The sequence below is a fragment of the Lissotriton helveticus genome, chromosome 7 (assembly GCF_964261635.1).
Source record: "Lissotriton helveticus chromosome 7, aLisHel1.1, whole genome shotgun sequence".
In the NCBI taxonomy this organism is placed as follows: Eukaryota; Metazoa; Chordata; class Amphibia; order Caudata; family Salamandridae; genus Lissotriton; species Lissotriton helveticus.
The window spans coordinates 1,932,444,719-1,932,463,448 of NC_136068.1; the positions used below are offsets into that span (position 1 = coordinate 1,932,444,719).

At 47.7% G+C, this 18,730-nt stretch overlaps 1 protein-coding gene across 1 annotated transcript in view; it reads left to right on the forward strand.

Moving 5' to 3' along the window:
- The window catches only part of LOC144770932 (uncharacterized), a 160,153-nt gene that overhangs the window by 27,379 nt on the left and 114,044 nt on the right, over positions 1–18,730 (forward strand). Inside the window, exon 2 of the mRNA XM_078655764.1 lies at positions 13,097–13,223. Within this exon, the coding sequence (XP_078511890.1) occupies positions 13,097–13,223 (127 nt within the window). The remainder of the gene's footprint in view (positions 1–13,096; positions 13,224–18,730) is intronic.

Consider the following 18,730-nt stretch of genomic DNA (forward strand, 5'->3'; position numbering starts at 1 on the left):
TCGTTGTGGTAGAGGGCCTTGTGCGTCCAACAAGCGATTTTTAGATGAATTCTGACTTCAAACGGTAGCCAGTTGAGGGCTCTCAGGTCAGTGGATATGTGAGAGTTTCTCTTTGAACCTGTGATGAGTTTCACAGCTTAGTTCCAGGAGAGAATTTTTATTTCCTGAATTTCAATTATCGATTCCCGGGAGAGACCTATATTTTTAGATACCCCATTGAACTCGGTTTGTTGGTGAGGATGGCTATTCACATTCGCTTGATTACATGGGGCGAGATTGTTGTTGAGGATTACTGGGGTGTCATCCAGCTGTGAGATGGATATTTCCGTCAATAATGCTTGTTAGAGGAGGAGGAACTACAGGTAGTCAATCAGGGAGTTAAGCCACTTAAAATTTGGAATCTATTTCTAATTTCCATGGGGGTGCATTCCAAATGCGTAGAGTGTGGCCTACGCGGTGGCTCATTGGCCGATGGATTCCCCCCTGTAGGTGCCTATAAAGATATCCAAGCGGTAGGATGCTAATCCCCTGGGACAACCTCTGGTTACCTAGAGAAGGGTCCCCACTAAGCAACTGAATAGCTAAAATTGAAGATTTACAGTTGATCACAATACAATCACCAGTGTGGTATTTGCGTAAAGCGCCCACCCTGCTTACCCGCCTAAGAAACAAGATCTCATGATGATGTCTTTTTGTAAAGCTTGTGTTTTGTGACAACCAGTAACATAGCTGCGTCTGTGATTCATGTTGGTTTTCATGCAGCGGGCGAACATTCGTGAGAATTGCCACATAAGGGCAACGCTCTGGTGGGAGGTGGAGGATCACCCTATCATCTTGATTAGCTAATTCATTTAAACGCGGCAGGTTAGGTGTCGTTTGTGGTTGCTTAGAGCCTACCTGAGTCCCAGTGGTGGATGCAGGGGGTGGACTAGGCCTAATCTCACTGGGGGATGAACACACTGAGCCTGCTAAATGTGTGGCTTGAGCCCAGCCAGTATTGACGTGAACAAGTGGCTTAATTTATGTTAGTTTGGCAGGGATCCTGATTACTAAAAGGAGGGGGTATTTTATTACTGTATATATTCTAGTGAGTGCGCTAGAAGGACCCACCTGTAGAGAATGGGAGACCCGCTGGCCCATGTCCTGCTGCCTCCAGTGCCCGCCTTGCAGTCTATTGGGGGAATCCTACTGGGGTTTTCTGGTATTTAGGTCGAGCTATAATTTCCATTTGAAAAGGGCATTGTGAGTTCAATTTAAATGGACTGGGTGGAGATTAGGCCAGTAATGTCGTTCATTTCCTCTTTTGACCATTTAAAGATGTAAACTTGCAGATCTTCGTGAAGAGAGTGAGACCAGCAGCCCCCTCTCTGCTTCATGCCACAACTTGACGTCGCCTATTTTAAAACAAATAAAAAGACAAACAAGTCACATTTCCTCAGTCAAACTCACCACATCTGAGAGAGCTATATGTGGAAGGCTGCTTTTGCAACACTCACATTAGAAACAACAAGCATTTGCAATGCAATAGGTCTCGCATTTGCGAGAGATGGAGCTATTGGCATTGTAAATGACGATGCCTTTTATTCATTTGTTTTGAAAACCTGCAAGCTGTGCGTAAACAAGCACTGTGTACTTATAATCCATGCTTATGAGAAGCAAGGCTGGCAGTCTCTTTTACTGACAGCCTTGCTTCTCGTAAGCAAGGATATTCATACACAGTGCGTGTTTACGTACAGCTTGCAGGTTTTCAAAACTAATGAATAAAAGGCATCGTCATTTACAATGCCAATAGCTCCAACTTGCGACCTATTGCATTGCAAATGCTTGTTCAGAAACAGGCCTGTGATTGGAGCACGTGTATACCCATAGTTTCACCAGGAAGGGGGCGCTGCCCCAAGGTCTGTGGGCGGTGCCAGTTTGGGACGGTTTGTCTCATAGTTGGGGAGGGGGTGATGTAGCAAGACCAGTGTCAGGTCCAAGGCTTTGCCAGGCAAGGGAGGGGCTGTGCCAGAGGCACGAGTAGCTGGGCCGGGGAGGAGGAGGGGTGAGCTTGCCAGGGCAGAAGTGACTGTGCCGGGGGCATGGGGTGAGTGTGCCAATGTAAGTGTGCTGAAACGAGGTCTGGGGACCGTGCCTGGGTTATGCTAATAAGATGGGGGTTATGTCAGGGTCAGGAGGGGTCATGCCAGCACAGGGGGAGCCGTGTGGTGCGTTCTCTGTGCCAGTGGCACAAGGGGCATGCTCTCCAGAGATAGTCTGCCCTAGCGCGGCGTCAGCGGGCATTGCCACCACGTAGGCTACAGCAGGTGCAGAAGGGGTCCTACATGCCAAGCTGTTATTTCTAAGGATGAGGTTATGCCAGGTCTGCGAGGGACGGTGGGCTATACCAGCTCTGGGGCAGCGCTAGGGGCACAGAGGGCAGAGCCCACTCGCTACACCGCACAGGGCTGAGCCCGTGCAGGACCCGTCCCACTCTGGGACTGGGGCCGTGCCAGGGCACCTGGGGGCGTGGCCGTGGCCCTGGGGGATTGGCTCTGCCCACACTAGTGCTGCTCCAGGGGAAGGCCGCAGTCTCAGGGCTGGAGAGTGAGCAGAGACAGCGGCTCACTGTGCCAGGAGTGGAGTCTGGGCAGAGTGCAGCTGGGGTTCCCACAGACACCCCCACCAGCACACGGCGCCCCGCCGCCCTGTGCTCCAGCACCCTGCGCACCCCCCCACCCCACTGCCCCCCTGTGCACCAGCACCCTGCGCACACCCCACTGCCGCCCTGCGCCCCCACTGACCGGCCACCCCCGGAGTCACTCTGCGCTTTCATCTCTCTTATTCAGTGCCCCCCAAAAACCCGATAACTTCATCGTCACCTTACGCCCCCCCCGCCCCCCATAACCCACCTCCGACACACCAAGTGCATTTTAGAAGAAGACCGTTTACTCCCGCAGAGCGCCTCCCGTGAGTGATCTGTGTGGCGGCCACCGCCGCCATTGTGACCCAAAATTAAAAGTGAAAGCACGCATGGCTCGCACAAAATGAACATGAGAAGTGCATTTTAGAGGATCCCTGCGGCGCGAGGCGCTGCCGTGCACTGCCAGGAGGAGGAGGAGGTTGTGGTTTGGGAGGCTGGGCGGCCCCGACTCCCTGACGCCAGCCAGCCAGACCAGATCAATCCAGAGAGGAGGAGGGACTCGGAGCGCCTGCATGTGTGTGTGTGGGGAGGAGAGGGGAGCTAGCATTGGAGGAGCGGGCACCGGAGAACGGCGGCTGGAGGGGGATACGCCACACCGGGACACGCACGGTAAGTCCCCGCCTTTATTGACTCCTCGTAACGTTCATTGTACACACGTCCTGGCCCACATACGGGGCACAAGACTTTTGAAAAGGTCTTAGCCGGCATGATGGCGCTACTCCGGGGGAGAGTGAAGGACCGGCAAGGGGCTCCGTGTGTGGGCTCCGTGTGTCTCCCCGTTCTCGAGTCTCTGCTTCCCCCTCACCTCGGGACTTGAGCCGGGGCTGGGTGTGCGGTGCTCCGGCCGCCTCGGCTCCTCCGCTGGAGCAAAGAAACAAACAAGGCACGAAGAAAGTTAAAAGAGCATAGCTATGGGCCCAGGGCATCGTGATACCGAGGGCCCCATCCCTCAAGTAGTTTTTTGTTGCTGCGGTGCCTCAGTTTGTGTGATTTTGATCGCAGACGCTGCAGAGCTTCCTAGGAGACAGCGCCTGGCTGCAGCGCTCGTTCGCGTGCGCGTGTCCGTTTCGAATCGCCTCCAAGGCGATGCGCGCGGCCAGGATTGTCTCCTGGGAAGCTCACATGCCGACAATAGGGGCTCGGCGGAGACGCGCTTCGCGCGGCTAGCCGAGACCTAAAAACCCAGGGAACACCCAATTTCCTTTTTTGCTTTTGCAACACTCACAGCTCTGCTAATGCAGGTCAATACTGACCCAAACATCTGCTGTATCTTGCATTTTGCTACTTCGCTCATCCTATGTGTACCTTTATAATATTAACTAAATGTTCATGGGGCCTAATACTGTTGCATCAGAATACTCTTATGACTGTGAGGACACCCACAGCTCGGTAAGAGTACCTTATTCCTGGCCTGCAATGGCCTGGTGCATTTTGGCCTTCAGTTCCACACCAATTATTGCCATCACCCACTTACTGTGACTTGTTGAATGCCCCTTTCTGACAAAAAGTGTAGCAATTTGGGCTCGACTGTCCCTTTAGGTAGCAATGGAAACATATATATTGTGGCTGAGCCCTATTAGCAAATATACTTTGGCAAAAAAAACAACAATGGAATATTGCATAGATGAATTACCAAAGCTTGACATTAGCTCAAGCTTTCCTCCACCACTGTTGTTTTTTGACCGCCCTCTAAGGTCTCCAGGTAATAGCTCAGTTGTTGGTGGGCAGGATAGGACAAAGAGCAGTATTCTGCTGAAATAGTTCATATTTGTGGGGCTGAAAGTATTGAAAATTACGGTGTGCTAAAAAAAAGAAAGTGCAGAAAAATGCACAATTATGTGGCACAACTTTGACATTGTGCTGTACATTTGGTCAACCATGCTGCAGTATCTGATGGGGGTCTGTCTGAAGTCTCAATACCCTGTTGAAATGATTGCTGCTTCGAGAACGGTGTCTGTGAAGTGAACCTTAATTTGTGTGACTGTTGAAAGAAAATATATTCATGACAAAGAAGGAAGACTCTTTCCACCCTGTTTGAATTATCTTTATGTGCTGAAGGTTTCTAGTTCTTGTTGCATCCACCAATAGAGGGGTACAATATTTGGGTAATATTATTACCTCTCCAAATGCCCGATTACAGCAATCGAGAGGAAAGTGACCAGATAATATTCAGAAACACAGAATGCAGAAGTACATTTTTTTTGTCTGCTTGTGAAACCAGTAAAAAAATTGAAGTATTTGCATCAAGAATTTTCAATTCTATTAAGGACACAGAGGCGAGGATTGATATTTTCTATCTTTACTGTGAAACGCACAGCAGCCAATAAAAACACAGTAAAATACAAACTACGTTTCCCAGAAGTCCATCAATCATTCAGGGGCCACCAACCCCTATATTATAGACAACTCACAAGGACTCCTCCTCTTTCTTTGCAAGTCAAAAGTGCGTACAGTTTAACTATTAATCTGAACATTTCATCAAGTCCAGAGCGGCTGTTGATCCTCTAACCCTTGGCGCGTGATCCAACTCTGGAAAATTGAAGACAACTGAAGAACTCAGGAGAGAGTCCTCAACAAAGGTACTTAGAAACTCTCAGTCTTCAGCCCTGGAAACACTCAACTCTGCTTTTGGTCTGAACCTGTCGATGAAAAAAGAGAATATTAACCTTTGCTATATACCACAAGATAATTTCATAGGGCGGGAACAAGATAATCAACAACACAAACTCATACAATGATAATCTAGTGGAGTAATCCTCGCCTCCATGTCCTCAATAGAATTGAAAATTCTTGACGTGACTGCTTGAAATATTTTCATTCTATGTCAGGACAGGAGGCTTAGATTATGCTTTTCTAAACTGATCCACCACCGCATATGCTGCATTTACAATAGGTTTATAATCGTGTTTAAAAGTGTAGCCTGATGACCAATCAGCAGCTCTCATGATGTCCTCCAAATGAGAACCCAAAGAAAAGAACTTACGTGCTATAGCTCCCCTTACTGAATGTGCACCAAACACAGACGTGTCCACTCCTGCTTCCGACAGCAACCATCTAAGCCAACGTGCCAGCGGCCACCGGACCAACCGGTTTTTGCAGAGTAATCAACAATTGTCCTGAAGGATCACGTCTGATCGATTGAGTCGCAAGCTCAAACGCCAGAATTTGCACGGCACACCTGTGGATTGTCAGGGAAGCAGGAAATAGGTAATACATTAAAATAAATTATTTGTGTGTCTGGAAAGATGGAAAAATACTCCCTCCGGAGTGAACATTCTATCTGCTACGTCTAGAGCTTTGACGCCCAAGACTCAGTGATTAGACAAAGTAGGGTAGTCAGTTTAGCCGACAACTGCTTACATGATAGAAGGGAGTTCTCTGGCCAGTCTTGTATGAACCACATTTACATCCCAAAGCAGAGAATAATGAGGCCTCAGGGGTTTAGGGATTGAAATGCCTTGCATAACCCTGCAAACCAAAGGATGCTTTCGTATGGGTTTACCATCCAGGGGATTATGGCTGGTGGAAGTGGCTAAATGAAAATTGTTCACAGAACAATAAAAGATACTGTCTGCTGCAAGAAGAAGTTCACTACCTGGGATACTTCTGTCACCATGGGATCAAGACCTTGTGGATCATACCACCTAACCCATTGACAACATGCCGAAGCATATCGTTTAGGAGTGCTGGAAGACAAAGACTGGGTGACATACAGTTCTGCTTGATGCAAAAGCCCTGGCAAGCACCAGCGTCTCCTGAAAGACTCCACGCCATGAGATGAAGAGTCCCTTGTGGAACAAGGGGGTGCAGGTTCCCCGAAGGGTCCATCAGAAGCTCCTGCATTAGAGGAATTTGCACTGAAAGATCACATGCCAGACCCATGACAGTCGGGAACCAGGTTTGGGATCTCCACAGAGGGGTCACAAGGACCATGTTTGCTCACTGACACCTCACCTGAGCTGTCACTCAAGGAATTATTAGTAACAGGGGAAGGTGTACACTAACCCATGACTCAGTCTTGAAGAAAGGCATTTGATGCTCAGGCCAGAGGCTCCGGCCTCCAACTGAAGAATTGGGGAAGTTGAGTGTTCAGACTGAATGCAAATAAATCTATCTGGCAAGGACCCCATATATGTTGAAGCCACTGAAAGATGGGGGAAATAACCTCCAATCGCTGAAATCTTTCAGAAATCTGGAATTTCAATCTGTTTTGTAGCAAACCTGGCAGGTGTTCCGCAATAACTGATATTTACGCTGCTGGCAAAAATGAAATTCTTTGGCAATCTCCCCCAACATGCGAGATCTGCCCCCCCCCCTAGTTTGTTGACATATATGACTTCCGACGCATTGTCCATTCTTAGAAGTATGCAGTCTGAGTATTTCTGAGGAGACCACACCCCGATGGCAAAAAAAACTGCCAGGAGCTGAAGTTCCCCCACCGACCTCTGGTAGAGATTGAACCGTATCAGGCTCCCCGGCCCCACCTGCTTGCATCGGATTTTATGATGATGTCCTGTTGAGAACTGAAAATCGGCCTGCCTTCTAGGCCTCAATGGGACTCAGCCATCATTCCTTATATTCGCTGGTGTCCTGGGAAAGGGAAATCAAATCCAAATAGGACAGCCCTTTTCGACGGTGATGTATTTTGAGCCTTTGGGGAGCTCGATAACGAAGGGGACCTGGAAAAATTGCTTGAATGAAGGATGCAAGCACCCCTACGATCCGCGTCTCCTGTCTCATAGCTACACACTCCTTGGATGGAATAGGCTTAAATTCCGTCTTGACATCTTTTATTTTTAATTTTTTTACTCTTTTAATTGAACAATTGCTCAGTATACAGCAAGTGCAGTAGATGACTCAATCGTAAAGTGTACACATTAAGCAGAGGAGTCCATATAGCGTACATGAAGGTAACAGTTGGGATGGGTGGGATTGTACAGTAACAAGGCTCCACCCCCTACTCCCACGCTTCTCTCCTTCTATTTAATAGCCTCTGTAAGTGCGCCAAATTCCCCACACCGTATCCCATTTCTTAGGGCAACCCCTGCTTTGGTAGACTACTTGCTTCCCCGTTGGTACCAGTCCATATCAGTTTCCCAGTCTTCAATACGGGGAGGCACCCCTAATGCCCCCGCCTCCACAGGCATGCAAATTGTTGTGTGTAGCCACCCCTGCCGCCACAACCAGCCAAATCTTTTGGTATATAGGTCATTTCGTCTCACCTCCAATATTGAGGCGGTGCTGTTTAGCAACTAGTGGAACGTATAGTCCTGTGGCATGGGCCATTATCTGCCCTGCTCCTGTCCAGTAACGTGGAATTTCTGAGCTTTCCCATATTATGTGAAAAATGGTGCCTACTTGCCCGCAGCCCCTGAGACATAAGACAGTGTCACTTCTCCCTAATCGATGTAGAGTACTACGATCTATGTAGTATCAGTAATTGGACTAAGTGGAAACAGGCACGTATTGCCACTTTCCTAGGACTCTGCACTGACCCATCCCAGTCATCATCCTTAATTGTACCGATATTCCTATCACACGCTTTTCTCAAAGTCTTCAACAGGTCTGGGGAATTATTAATTAATTTCTTGCATATCGTGGCAATGACCTTGTCTGTCAAGTAGCCTAGGAGGAGACGATCCTCAAGCATGCCACTTCTGGCAGCTGTTCTCCCTCTACAGTATGTCATCGGAGGGCGTGCCCAAGCTGCTGATGCCAGGCTCTGCTAACTTATATGTAAAACACAAAGGGGGGATCTGGGAGCTCATAAAAGGTCCAGTTTCCATGCTCCCTAAATTGAATATGTATCACCAGGATGACAAAGTTCCTACGGGCAGGTGCAAAAAGTCACCCAAGCCCTCTAAAAAAAAAAAAGAGAGTGAAAGAATTCCTAGTTCAAGGACCCACTCGGGTAAGTGGAAGATCACTCTATGTCCTCTGTTGCCCTCACACACCCCGAGGGGTGTCATGCTTCATCATCGGGCAGTTGCTCCTCGTAGGGCCAGCACTGCAATTCCCTACGGGCCCCCGAAGGGTCACTTTAGCTGAGATCTTTTTAGGACTGCCGGATGGTGCATGTGGGTGTGTGGGGAGTGGGTTCTATGTGGAGGGTTAAATAGGTGCGTGCAAGTTAGTGAAAACATGAAGGGTCTTCATGCAGCGATTTATATAGATGTACCCTAAGCAGATTTTAGGCTGCTAAAAAAGTTGTAGCCCTGAAGGCACACTATGCCCAGGGGTCATAAAACAAAGGTCAACATGTTTCGCGCCTCTTTCACCAATCAGGCCGGTGGCGCTTCGTCAGGACCAATTTCTTAATACAAAGTGCACGTGAAAATATATGAAACAAGTTAAAAGGGTCCTTGAACTAGGAATTCTTTCACTCTCTATCTTTCTTTTTTTAAGAGGGCTTGGGTGACTTTTTGCACTTGCCCGTAGGAACTTTGTCCTCCTGGTGATACATCTACTAACTTATACTCTTGCTGCAGGACCTCAATAGTCACCAGGGCATGTCCCCTCCACACATCGCCCAAATGCTCTATTCCGATCAGTGCCCAGCTGGAAAAACCCTCCAGGCTTCTGACCTTTTGTAGGAGATCACTATCCCACAAGGGCCCTCTTGACATCCTTGACCTTCTAAGAGGGTAATGTTAATTGCGCCGTCACTGAATCTACCTTGAAGCCCAGGAATTATATCGATTGTGAGGGGGTGAACAAGAACTTCTCCGCATTCAGAAGGAAACCCAACTGTTGAAGAAGAGAAGTGGTCATGTTCAAGTGGGATAAGAGGAGTTCTTTCTCCTGGGCTAGGGTAAGGAGGCCATCCAGATAGATTATAAGATACACCCCACAAGCTCATAAGAATTCCACCACAGGTTTCATTTCCTTGGTGAAACAGCAATAGCAGAATACGGGAACCAGCCATTCCGCCGTTGGAACTGGAGATACCGGCAGTGAAGCTGGTAGATCAGGAAGACACGTTTCCTTCAAGTCAAGCTAGACCATCCAGTCTCCCTCTTTAAGAAGGTCTCTGAGAAAGTGAATGCCCTCCATTTTGACATGTTGGTAGCAAACCCAGTTGTTGCAATCTGAGGTTGAGAACTAGCCTGTGACCCCCCTCTCCCCCACCCCACTTGGGAACCTAGAAGGTGCTGCTGCAAAAACATCTTGGATGCTAAGACGCAAGCAAAATTGCACCACTGACCAATAGAATCCAAAGCTCTTCGTCTCTGACTTCCTGGTCTAGAATGGAACAGACAGAGGGCGTGCAAGGACCCTTTGGGACAGGGCCTGCCCTGCACAGTTTGGAGAACAGAGGCATCCGGACTTATCTGAGCAATTGCTTATTGTGTGATAAGAAACAAATCCAACCCCCCCAATGATACCTGACAAGGAGAAATCAGACTCGCCTGTAATTGACCGCTGCGAGCCACCATGCCTTCCAGATTAGGAGTCGACCCCTCCCGTGCCTCGCTCTGGGGAGGTGGGAGCAGGAGGGGTAGAAGTTGCTTCCACTGTCATAATCTTGCCAGGAGTTGATCTTACGATCGTCAAACCCAAGTAGGCTGTTGGCATTAGGCTCAGCCTCTGCAGAGTCCAATTCTGAAAGTTTCAAGTCTATGCGCATAACTATCGGCTTCCTGCGCTCCATAGTGATGGCTCAGTGAGTATTGCCCACCTGGCAGATGGGACGCTGAGCCCACCCCACCAGGACCTCGTGATCAATTGGATTACCCATTTCCTTAGCATCAACCTCTATCTATAGGATCTTTGCCAGCTGTCTAGTGACAATCAGCAAGCGATCCTTGCAAGACTGCCAGGCTCTATCAATGGCTTTTTTAGTGTCTTTGGAGAACTTTTTTTAGAAAAGTATTCATGTTGCCATCAACCTCAGGAGTGTCAGAGGCCTTGTACTTCAAAGTCGTGTGGGGGCATCCTGTCCAGAGCCTAGCGTGTACCTCCTTGTCGGGTCCTTTGTTTAGGTGGACATGCATTTATGTGGGGACTTTGTGACGTGGGGTCCAGTCACTCAGTCTGGGGTGAATAATGTACTCCAAGTCAAAGTCATGGAGGTCTTGTTGGGAAAAATCCTGGGAGAGGGCTGTATGACCCCTCATGGCCGGGACGGGCTGACGTCTGGGGAAGGGTCGGTCTGGGCATTGCCATCCTGGGGATGAGAACTAGTGGGGGAGGGGGGTGGTCAGAGCCAGTAGGTGTGCTGTAAATTTGGTCCATCAAGAAATATTGGGAGAGACGGGCAAAAGCGTCTGTGTGGGAAAGTTTAGCCTCTTGTATCTGGGGGAGCTCCTGGAATGGACCTGGTGAGGGCTTGAGGGTGAGTGGTGGGATGGGGGGTGATATCGCAGCGAGTCCCTATCATGCGATGCTGGCAGGTGAAGGGTTGGAGAGCAATAGCAAGCACGTTTTTCGCGGAGTGTTGGGCCGATGAGCCTAGAGCCTCAGCTAGTGCATCCCCCAGTCTGAACTCCCGGCATTAAAGTCTCACCTTTGAGCTGTGAGCCTGATTGATACATAGATGAGCAAAAGTAAATGTGTACCTCAGAAGTACAAGGGGTAAAGGAGAGGGTCTGTACCAGGTACAATTGGCAGGGGGCCAACAAGGTCACCAGTACTGTGGATTGGCTAGAGGTCAGCACCTCGTCCCCACAAGGCTGTGGTTCCAAAAATGTGAGAATTACTTTATTGCCAATTAAGGCTAAACCAGTACCAGGCCTGAAGAAGTAGTAGTATCCATGTGGCCAAGGACGATGTCGAGGGAAGGAGGGCTGTGGAGGAAATCCTAGTCAAGGCCTGGGTATACACTGCTCGGTTCACAGATTCAAATTCCCACCCTCCCCTCCCCCCACCAGGTAGCAGAGCTAACCCTGTGTTAATATTCGACCCAAAGTGGGTAGTACCCACCGAAGGCTCAGCTCGCCGGCTCGAAGAGGCTGCTAGAGCACCAGTGATGAGCTCTGGTGTCTCCGCGCACCTCTCCTACTTGAGAGAAAGCTGTGCAGGGGTGGGGTCTAGGTGGGTGGCATAGAGAGATGACTGCCTCCTGCAAGCCGGCCCCCGGAGGAAGGGGTTGAAAGTGCATGTGACATGCTGAAGCGCGCCATGTGTGTTGGGAATCACTAATAATAGGAATACAGCAGATGTTAAGCCTTAAACATTTGACAAATCATCAAACAAGTACTATTGAGTAATGTCTTTAAGAAGAGGTACTTCGCTTTGACTGCAGCAGCAAAGACAGAGGAGGAGTCCTTGTGGTATGTCCATAATATAGGAGTTTTTGGCCCCTGATTAGTTGATGGACTTCTGGGAAATGTAGTTTGTGTTTTACTGTGCTGTGAGTTTTGCAGTAAAGACAGAGAAGCATAATCTGAGCCTCCGGCCCGACATCGAATATACATTTTACCCAGCAGAGGGATGGTCTTGTGACTAGAGCAGCAACTCTTATTTGCATCGAATACGCTGTGATCACACAATCATGTTTTTCAAGTAGCCTTGGATATTACCACAATGCCTGCCACTTATCACAGGAGAAGGGTGAAGGCGAGCGAAAGATTGCTACAGGTGGCCCACAGTCATACTGTTGCAGTGATACAGCTTGCTTATGTATATTAAAGCATGCTTGCGTGGCTTAAAAGGTTTCAGTCCCAGGAATCAGACAGCTGTGACTGATGCTTTCTGTTTTTAATCAGGATTATGCTGCAGGGAAATTTTTAGGTAACCTAATGGAAAGAAATATTTGTTTTGAATGTACTCTGGAGTGCTCTTCAATCTTATTTAAACCTTTTTTGCTTGTGTGTAGCTGGTTTTTCCATTTATGTTATCAAGGATTTAGAAGTTTTGTCTAGATCCCTTTCCTGAGATCCATTGTCACCGGTTCCATGCTGGCTAAGAACATATGGCTTGCTTTTTAAAATGTGTTCCAATTGGCCGGCACCTTGTAAATAATGTTAGTGTTGTTCAATAATTTAAATCAGAATTTTCCTGCTAGTTTTTTTGCCTTTAAATCATGTCTCAGGGACAACTGATAAACTAATCAACATTTGTCATCCCTCATTTCAAGTTGGGTGGAGGATCGTGGGCTATTTATCTGACCTAGTAAATATTCCATAACCCAATGGTGAGGTATTTACCAGCTTTCAACTTGAACGTGAGATATAGCACGCATTTTAACAAACCAAATTCTGCATGTTTCACCTGCCTGAATTTATCAGGAGAAAAGTTTATGAGGCTGTGTCAATTATCACAAGTTTGCACAGGGTAAACAATTCAGCCTTCAACTTGTAATGTCACGTTGGTGTTACATACAGTTGTTATGCATGCCGCTGCAAAGTCACCATGTCGTACATATCACTGTCTGTGGTGGACGAGCACATGATATAAGGTGTTGTGTTACAGCCTCAAGCTTCCTTCCATGACGCGTCTGCCTATTTCTCTGAAGATGAGTGGAGGCTTTTACACGATTGGCAAAAGGAACTGTGCAAGAATGTTATGAGGGAAATTCACCAAGCCCTGGTCTCTCTTGGTAAAGTTATTATGTCTATCATTATAAAAAGGTTTTACAGACTATGAAATGCCTGATATTTTAATTCATTTTTGTCAATTGTTTTCTGCTTTTATTGCCTTTACTCTGTCCTGAAGCTTTGTAAGATCTCACTTTCAATGTCTCTGTTGTCATAAAACGGTTGCTTTCAAGTGAGTTGCATAAATACACTGCAGCAACAGAGATTGTAGGGTAATAAATCGAAAGATACTGTAAAGAAAGGAACAGCAGTTGATTCTGGATTAAATAAAGTCAAACATGGACTCATTATCACGGCATTGGTATTGCTATGTACAGTGTTGTCACTTTTATCAATACTATGCAAGAGATGTGATATTCCCATCAATTAGTATCTGCGGAGCCTCAGCATTATGCATGTACATTAGTATAGCATGCTGTATGAAATCTCATTTCTAGAGAAATGTACCCTGCTGCCTTTAAGTAAAGCGTACCGACTATAAAGATAGATGCTATATTGAGCAGCAAAGCCCTCCAAACATCCCTCCCCACACCACTTCCCACCGTTCATGGTGCCCAATGGTTGCATGTCCCAGTTCAAAGTAGCTCTGCAAAGAACGTCACATATGCCTCATGTACCTACTACCACTTGTAGGGAATAATGAGCTGCACTCTGCAGTGGTGTCTATGGCGGTGAAGAGAAGCACCCTTAAGTATCTGGGGCACGTGAGTGCTCTACATTCTTGCTGGAGAAAGTTGATGCATTGCCTCCATGATTTCTGAAAGGAAGCCTCATCTGCATCGATTGTTGTTGAAATGTTTTCCATCCCCAGAAGTTTCCAAAGACATAATAGCCATGTTCCATTACCTGGAACTGTGTCTCTGCCACACATCGCTAAAATACCCTGCCTAGCCGCAGCCGGGGCCTGGGATGTCAGTCTCTCTCGGTGCACGCTCTGTGGGACTATGAGTGCTGTGGGTAGTCCGAATAGAATGTAGGCTGGGAATGGGGGATGTCTGAATGGAATATTGTGTTGATGCTTTTGAGAACAGATGACCCCTATGGCAGAAGCTTTGGGAAGTTCCATAAGAGATGTGCAAGGGTGCTAGGCAAGCCACATCCCCTCCAGCACCCCGCGGACTTGTTCGGGTACCAAGAGTGGACCCGGGCAGGTGTGTAGTACCGTTTGTGTGTGTCCTTGATCATGGCTTTCCTTCCTGTGGCACTGGTTGCCGATGCACGTGTGCAATGACATGTGTCCCCTTACTCCTTATCTGTTAATGTGTGTTCTAACCCTTTTTCCCATCTCCTCTGGGCCGTCATTCGTGCTCGTGGGGTCACTGTCTGGAGTAGTTTGTGTGGGTCTGAGACCAAATGCTTGGATTTGGTGAGTAGCCATTTCTCAAAAGAGGTCAGTGGCGGACTTCAGGTCCTCTCATCTTGGGCTGTGTCACCCATTGGTGTATTTGCATGTAGTGCATGTCCTCCCTCCCTGGCAGACCATAGTCTGCCTATAGTTGTTCAGAGGACTGTAAACCGTTTCGGTCATAAATATACCCTATATGCTTCCAATTCGCTAGCTGCCAGGCCATGAAGTTCCTGCCATCCCTATTATTGGGGAGGGCAGGGACTTCAGGCTCAGCAGGACAGCAGCATTGTCTCAGGTCATTATAACTGCCAGCAATACGGGGAACTATATTCTTCCTTTTGTCTGTCCCTCTTGGGCAGCCAGGGAGTCTTCCACATATGGATGCCGGCGACAGATTGAGCGCACCAGTGCTTCTCAGAGGTCTTGTGGTGCCATTCTAACAGGTAGCGTAGTGGGGTGGCTATTTAGTCGTATTTGAGGCAGGAAATTCCCAGCCCTCCCTCTGATGTGAGGGCCTACTGTACCTCCTCAGCATTCAGGCGTTCTTTCCCTTGCAAACGAACTCCTCTAGCAATTGTTGCATCACAACGTAAATATGAAAGGCCCCTCCGTCTGCTGGTTCTGTAAATCCCTACAGGCTATCTGGAGAAGGTCAGAGTAGTTCTGGTCCACTGTACGCTAAACCATTGAGAAAAGTTTAATGCCCAAGTAGGTAATATGCTGGCCTTTGCATATTTAACTTTAACCCTTTTCCCAGACTAAAGGAGTCTCATTCATTGAGTAGGGCTGGGAGTGAGGTTAATGGGTTGGTTAGTGTTGAAAGGATGTTGTCTGCGTAGAGTGCTGTCTTGTGTTCTGCGATGTGTGGGTTTCCATGTATTGCCTCTGCTAGGGGTTCCATTAAAAAAGCAAAGAGGAGTGGGGAACGGCAGCCCTGTCCTGTTCCTCTCTATATCGCGATGAGATCCGAAGTTGTATCATTGATGTGGACCTGGGTATCCAGTTGGTTGTAGCCACTGAGCAAGCTGGTATTTGGGCGCTGGGGGTTTTGTCCATGATATAAAGAACACGTTTTGTGTTATCAGGCCAGCTCCTTTCGGGGATAAACCCTGTCTGATCCGGGCTAACAAGGTCTTGCATATATAAAGATAATCGCCGAGCCAGGATGCCTGTACAAATCTTTGTGTCTACATTGAGAAGTGAGATGGAGCGATACGAGGAACAAACAGAGGGCTCTTTACCTGGCTTGGGTATAACCGTAATTTGGGCTGTCCGCATCGTGAGGGTTAGCGCAGCAGTGTCTGCAAAAGAGCTGTACTACGTGTTTGGTACAGGTGCTAGTTATGCACTAATGGTCTTGTAAAAGGCTGCTGTAAACCCGTCAGGCCCTGGGGCTTTCCCAGTGTGTAGTTTGGAGATGTTGGTGATGACTTCCTCTTCTTTTCTGTTCCCTTCCAGCGAGGCCGATTGTAGTGTCATAAGGGACAGCAGTGGGATCGTGTCTAGGGACGTCTGTGTGGCCCTTAGTGGGGGTCTGAAGAATAGAGTGTGGAGTAATATATGCGGAATGCCTCAGCATTACCCTCCGGAGTGTATGCCATGTCCCCTGTGTGAGTAGTGATTTGGAAAACATTACCTGGCTGCTGTTTTGTCCTGAGTTTACAGGCTAGTAATTTACCACTTTGTCTCCCCTGATATAATATCTATGCTTGGTGCATAACAACCAGTATTCCGTTGCATCCCAATCGAGTGCTTTGAGCTGTTGCCATGCTGTCGTAAGCTGGCGCCAAAGTTGATGGGATCACGTACTCTTATGCTTTGCCTTCCTGTCTGCGTTGATTTTAGCTGCAATGGCGATAAGTTCCCCTTTAGGACCGCCTTAAGGTCGTCCCAAAGCGTAGTCATTTGTGAGACAAACTTTTCATTCTCCGCCATGTAGGAGGAGTTGCAGATTTAGTTTGCCTCAGGAAGTTATCATTCAGTCGCCAGTGCCATTGCCTGGAAGGCAGGGGGGCCCGTCAAGGTCCCATAGGATGAGCAAGACAGGAGCATGCTCGGACAGGGAGACGACTCCTATGTCAACCTGCTGCACCTGCAGGCTGAATGGTGTCGTGCCCAGATAGCAGTCCAAACTGGCATACGTCTGATGTCACGCAGAAAAAACATTGTTTCTGATGTTTGGGGTGATGGGCTTGCCAACCATCCACTAGCCCAAGGTTCTTGAGCTATGTGTGGGGTGCTGCTGAGAAGGCTCCCTTTCACTCTAGGTGCGGACCAGTCAAGATCGGTGTCCATAACCATGTTAAAATTCCCGCCTTTATGTATCTCCATGTCTGGAGTCATCAGAATCGGGGGTATTGCCTTCTTGAGTATCTTTAGGGGCATATATGTTGCAGAGTGTGATGGCATGTGAGCAATGCATTATGTGTACCACCAACAGTCTACCTGGGATCTCTGCTATAGTGAAGGTATTTTGCTTGTGAATTTATTGGCCAGTAATATGGCCAGCCACCCCTCTTAGCTGGTGTTTCTTATAAACAAGGGAACCCGCAAGGTAGGAAGGACCCTGGGTGTCAACTAGTTATGAAAAACCATTGGTGCTTCAAACAATAATAAGTCAAAAAGCAATGAATATAGACCAGAATCAGTACTATATTGAGTTAAGATGTCCAGCCGGACATTTGGATTTAATAATTTCAAAAGCGATTGTTTACGATAAATCAGAGCCTAATTGAGTGGGACACAGTCCTGTATTCGTTCAAGAACAAAACATAAAGACAATCACAAATAAACACATATTTTTCCAGGCAAAACAAAAGAGCTTTTCACCAATGCAAATAGTGGGGGCAAGCTTTTAGAAGTAAACAGTAATGCACCTGCTTTAACAAATGAGTTTAACGTGCATGCTGTTTAAAGAGTCGACGGCGTTTCGATCTATAACTAGTGTTTAGCAAGCCTGAAATTACGCTGCCTAATTGTATTGAAGATGGTTAGAACCCATTTCCGATGTTAATTGATGACCAAACACGGGTAAATTACGGCACCAAGTGTATAGTGGAACCAGGAGGGCGTCCGTGAGTTTCAGTACTGCGGCTGCTTGCCAATCACATGAAAGGCGGCTACTTGCAGATCACAAGAATTACCGGTAGTTCCTACGAGCCATCAGGAGCGATTACATTATTTTTCTTTCCTGCCATGTTGAAACTTGTGAATTTGCCCAAATCCACACCGAAAAGCAGAGACCTGATGACCTATGGCCACGAAATCACCAAAGGTGCAACCAGTACTCTATTAAACAAGTTAATAACAAAAATCTTCAAAAGAGCATTTGGGTTGCCAAAATCTGCCTCACCAGCTCAAGTGAGACTTGAATTGGGTCTCCAAGGCCAGCATGGAGTGGAGGCAGGTGCATTCATCAAACTGTGCCACAGTCTGCGCCAGGCCGAGGTGGGTTCTTTGAAGGCCCGACTCTGGCAGGAAATACAGCATAAACAGACCAGCCACAAGCATCGGCAACTCCTGGACCACAGCCTACAGCTATTAGGTGCAAAAGATCTCTGGGACATAAATCCATCTGTCCCGGTGCTAAAGTCTGCTATCAAAAAATCTGTTAGATTGTGGTCCTTCCACTCTGACAGGGCGATCCTTTCAAAGAGGAGACATGCCTGGGCTGTAATCGCCAATCTTAAAGTGGGTGTTCCACTGCTCTACTTGTCAAGCACATACGCACTTTATTGGAAACGCAAGTTTCTAGCCCTGAGGATGGGAGAATGGCCCTTTTTGAAGAACCTCCCGGAATGGCGGCGGCCAAGTAGTTGCACGAAATGCAGATTGTGCGGCTACCATTCAGAGTCAATTGAACATATCGTCTGTGCATGTCCTGCACTGCTCACAGTCAGACGGTCACTGTTGCGAGGCCAATTTATCCAGTTGGAAGTTCGATCTTGCCGCCAGGCAATAATGGCCGCTCTTGACCCTGACAACGTCAAGCTAAACATTGGGCTTTCAAAATTTGTCCACAAAGCGATAAAATCCCTCGAAGCCACTCTCCAACCCAAAGTTTCCTCATTATAGCAGATGGTGGTGTTAACAGACACAATATCAGAACCAGTCTACAAATAATTCAGATTTAAGTACTGTACCGGAACACTACTAGAACTC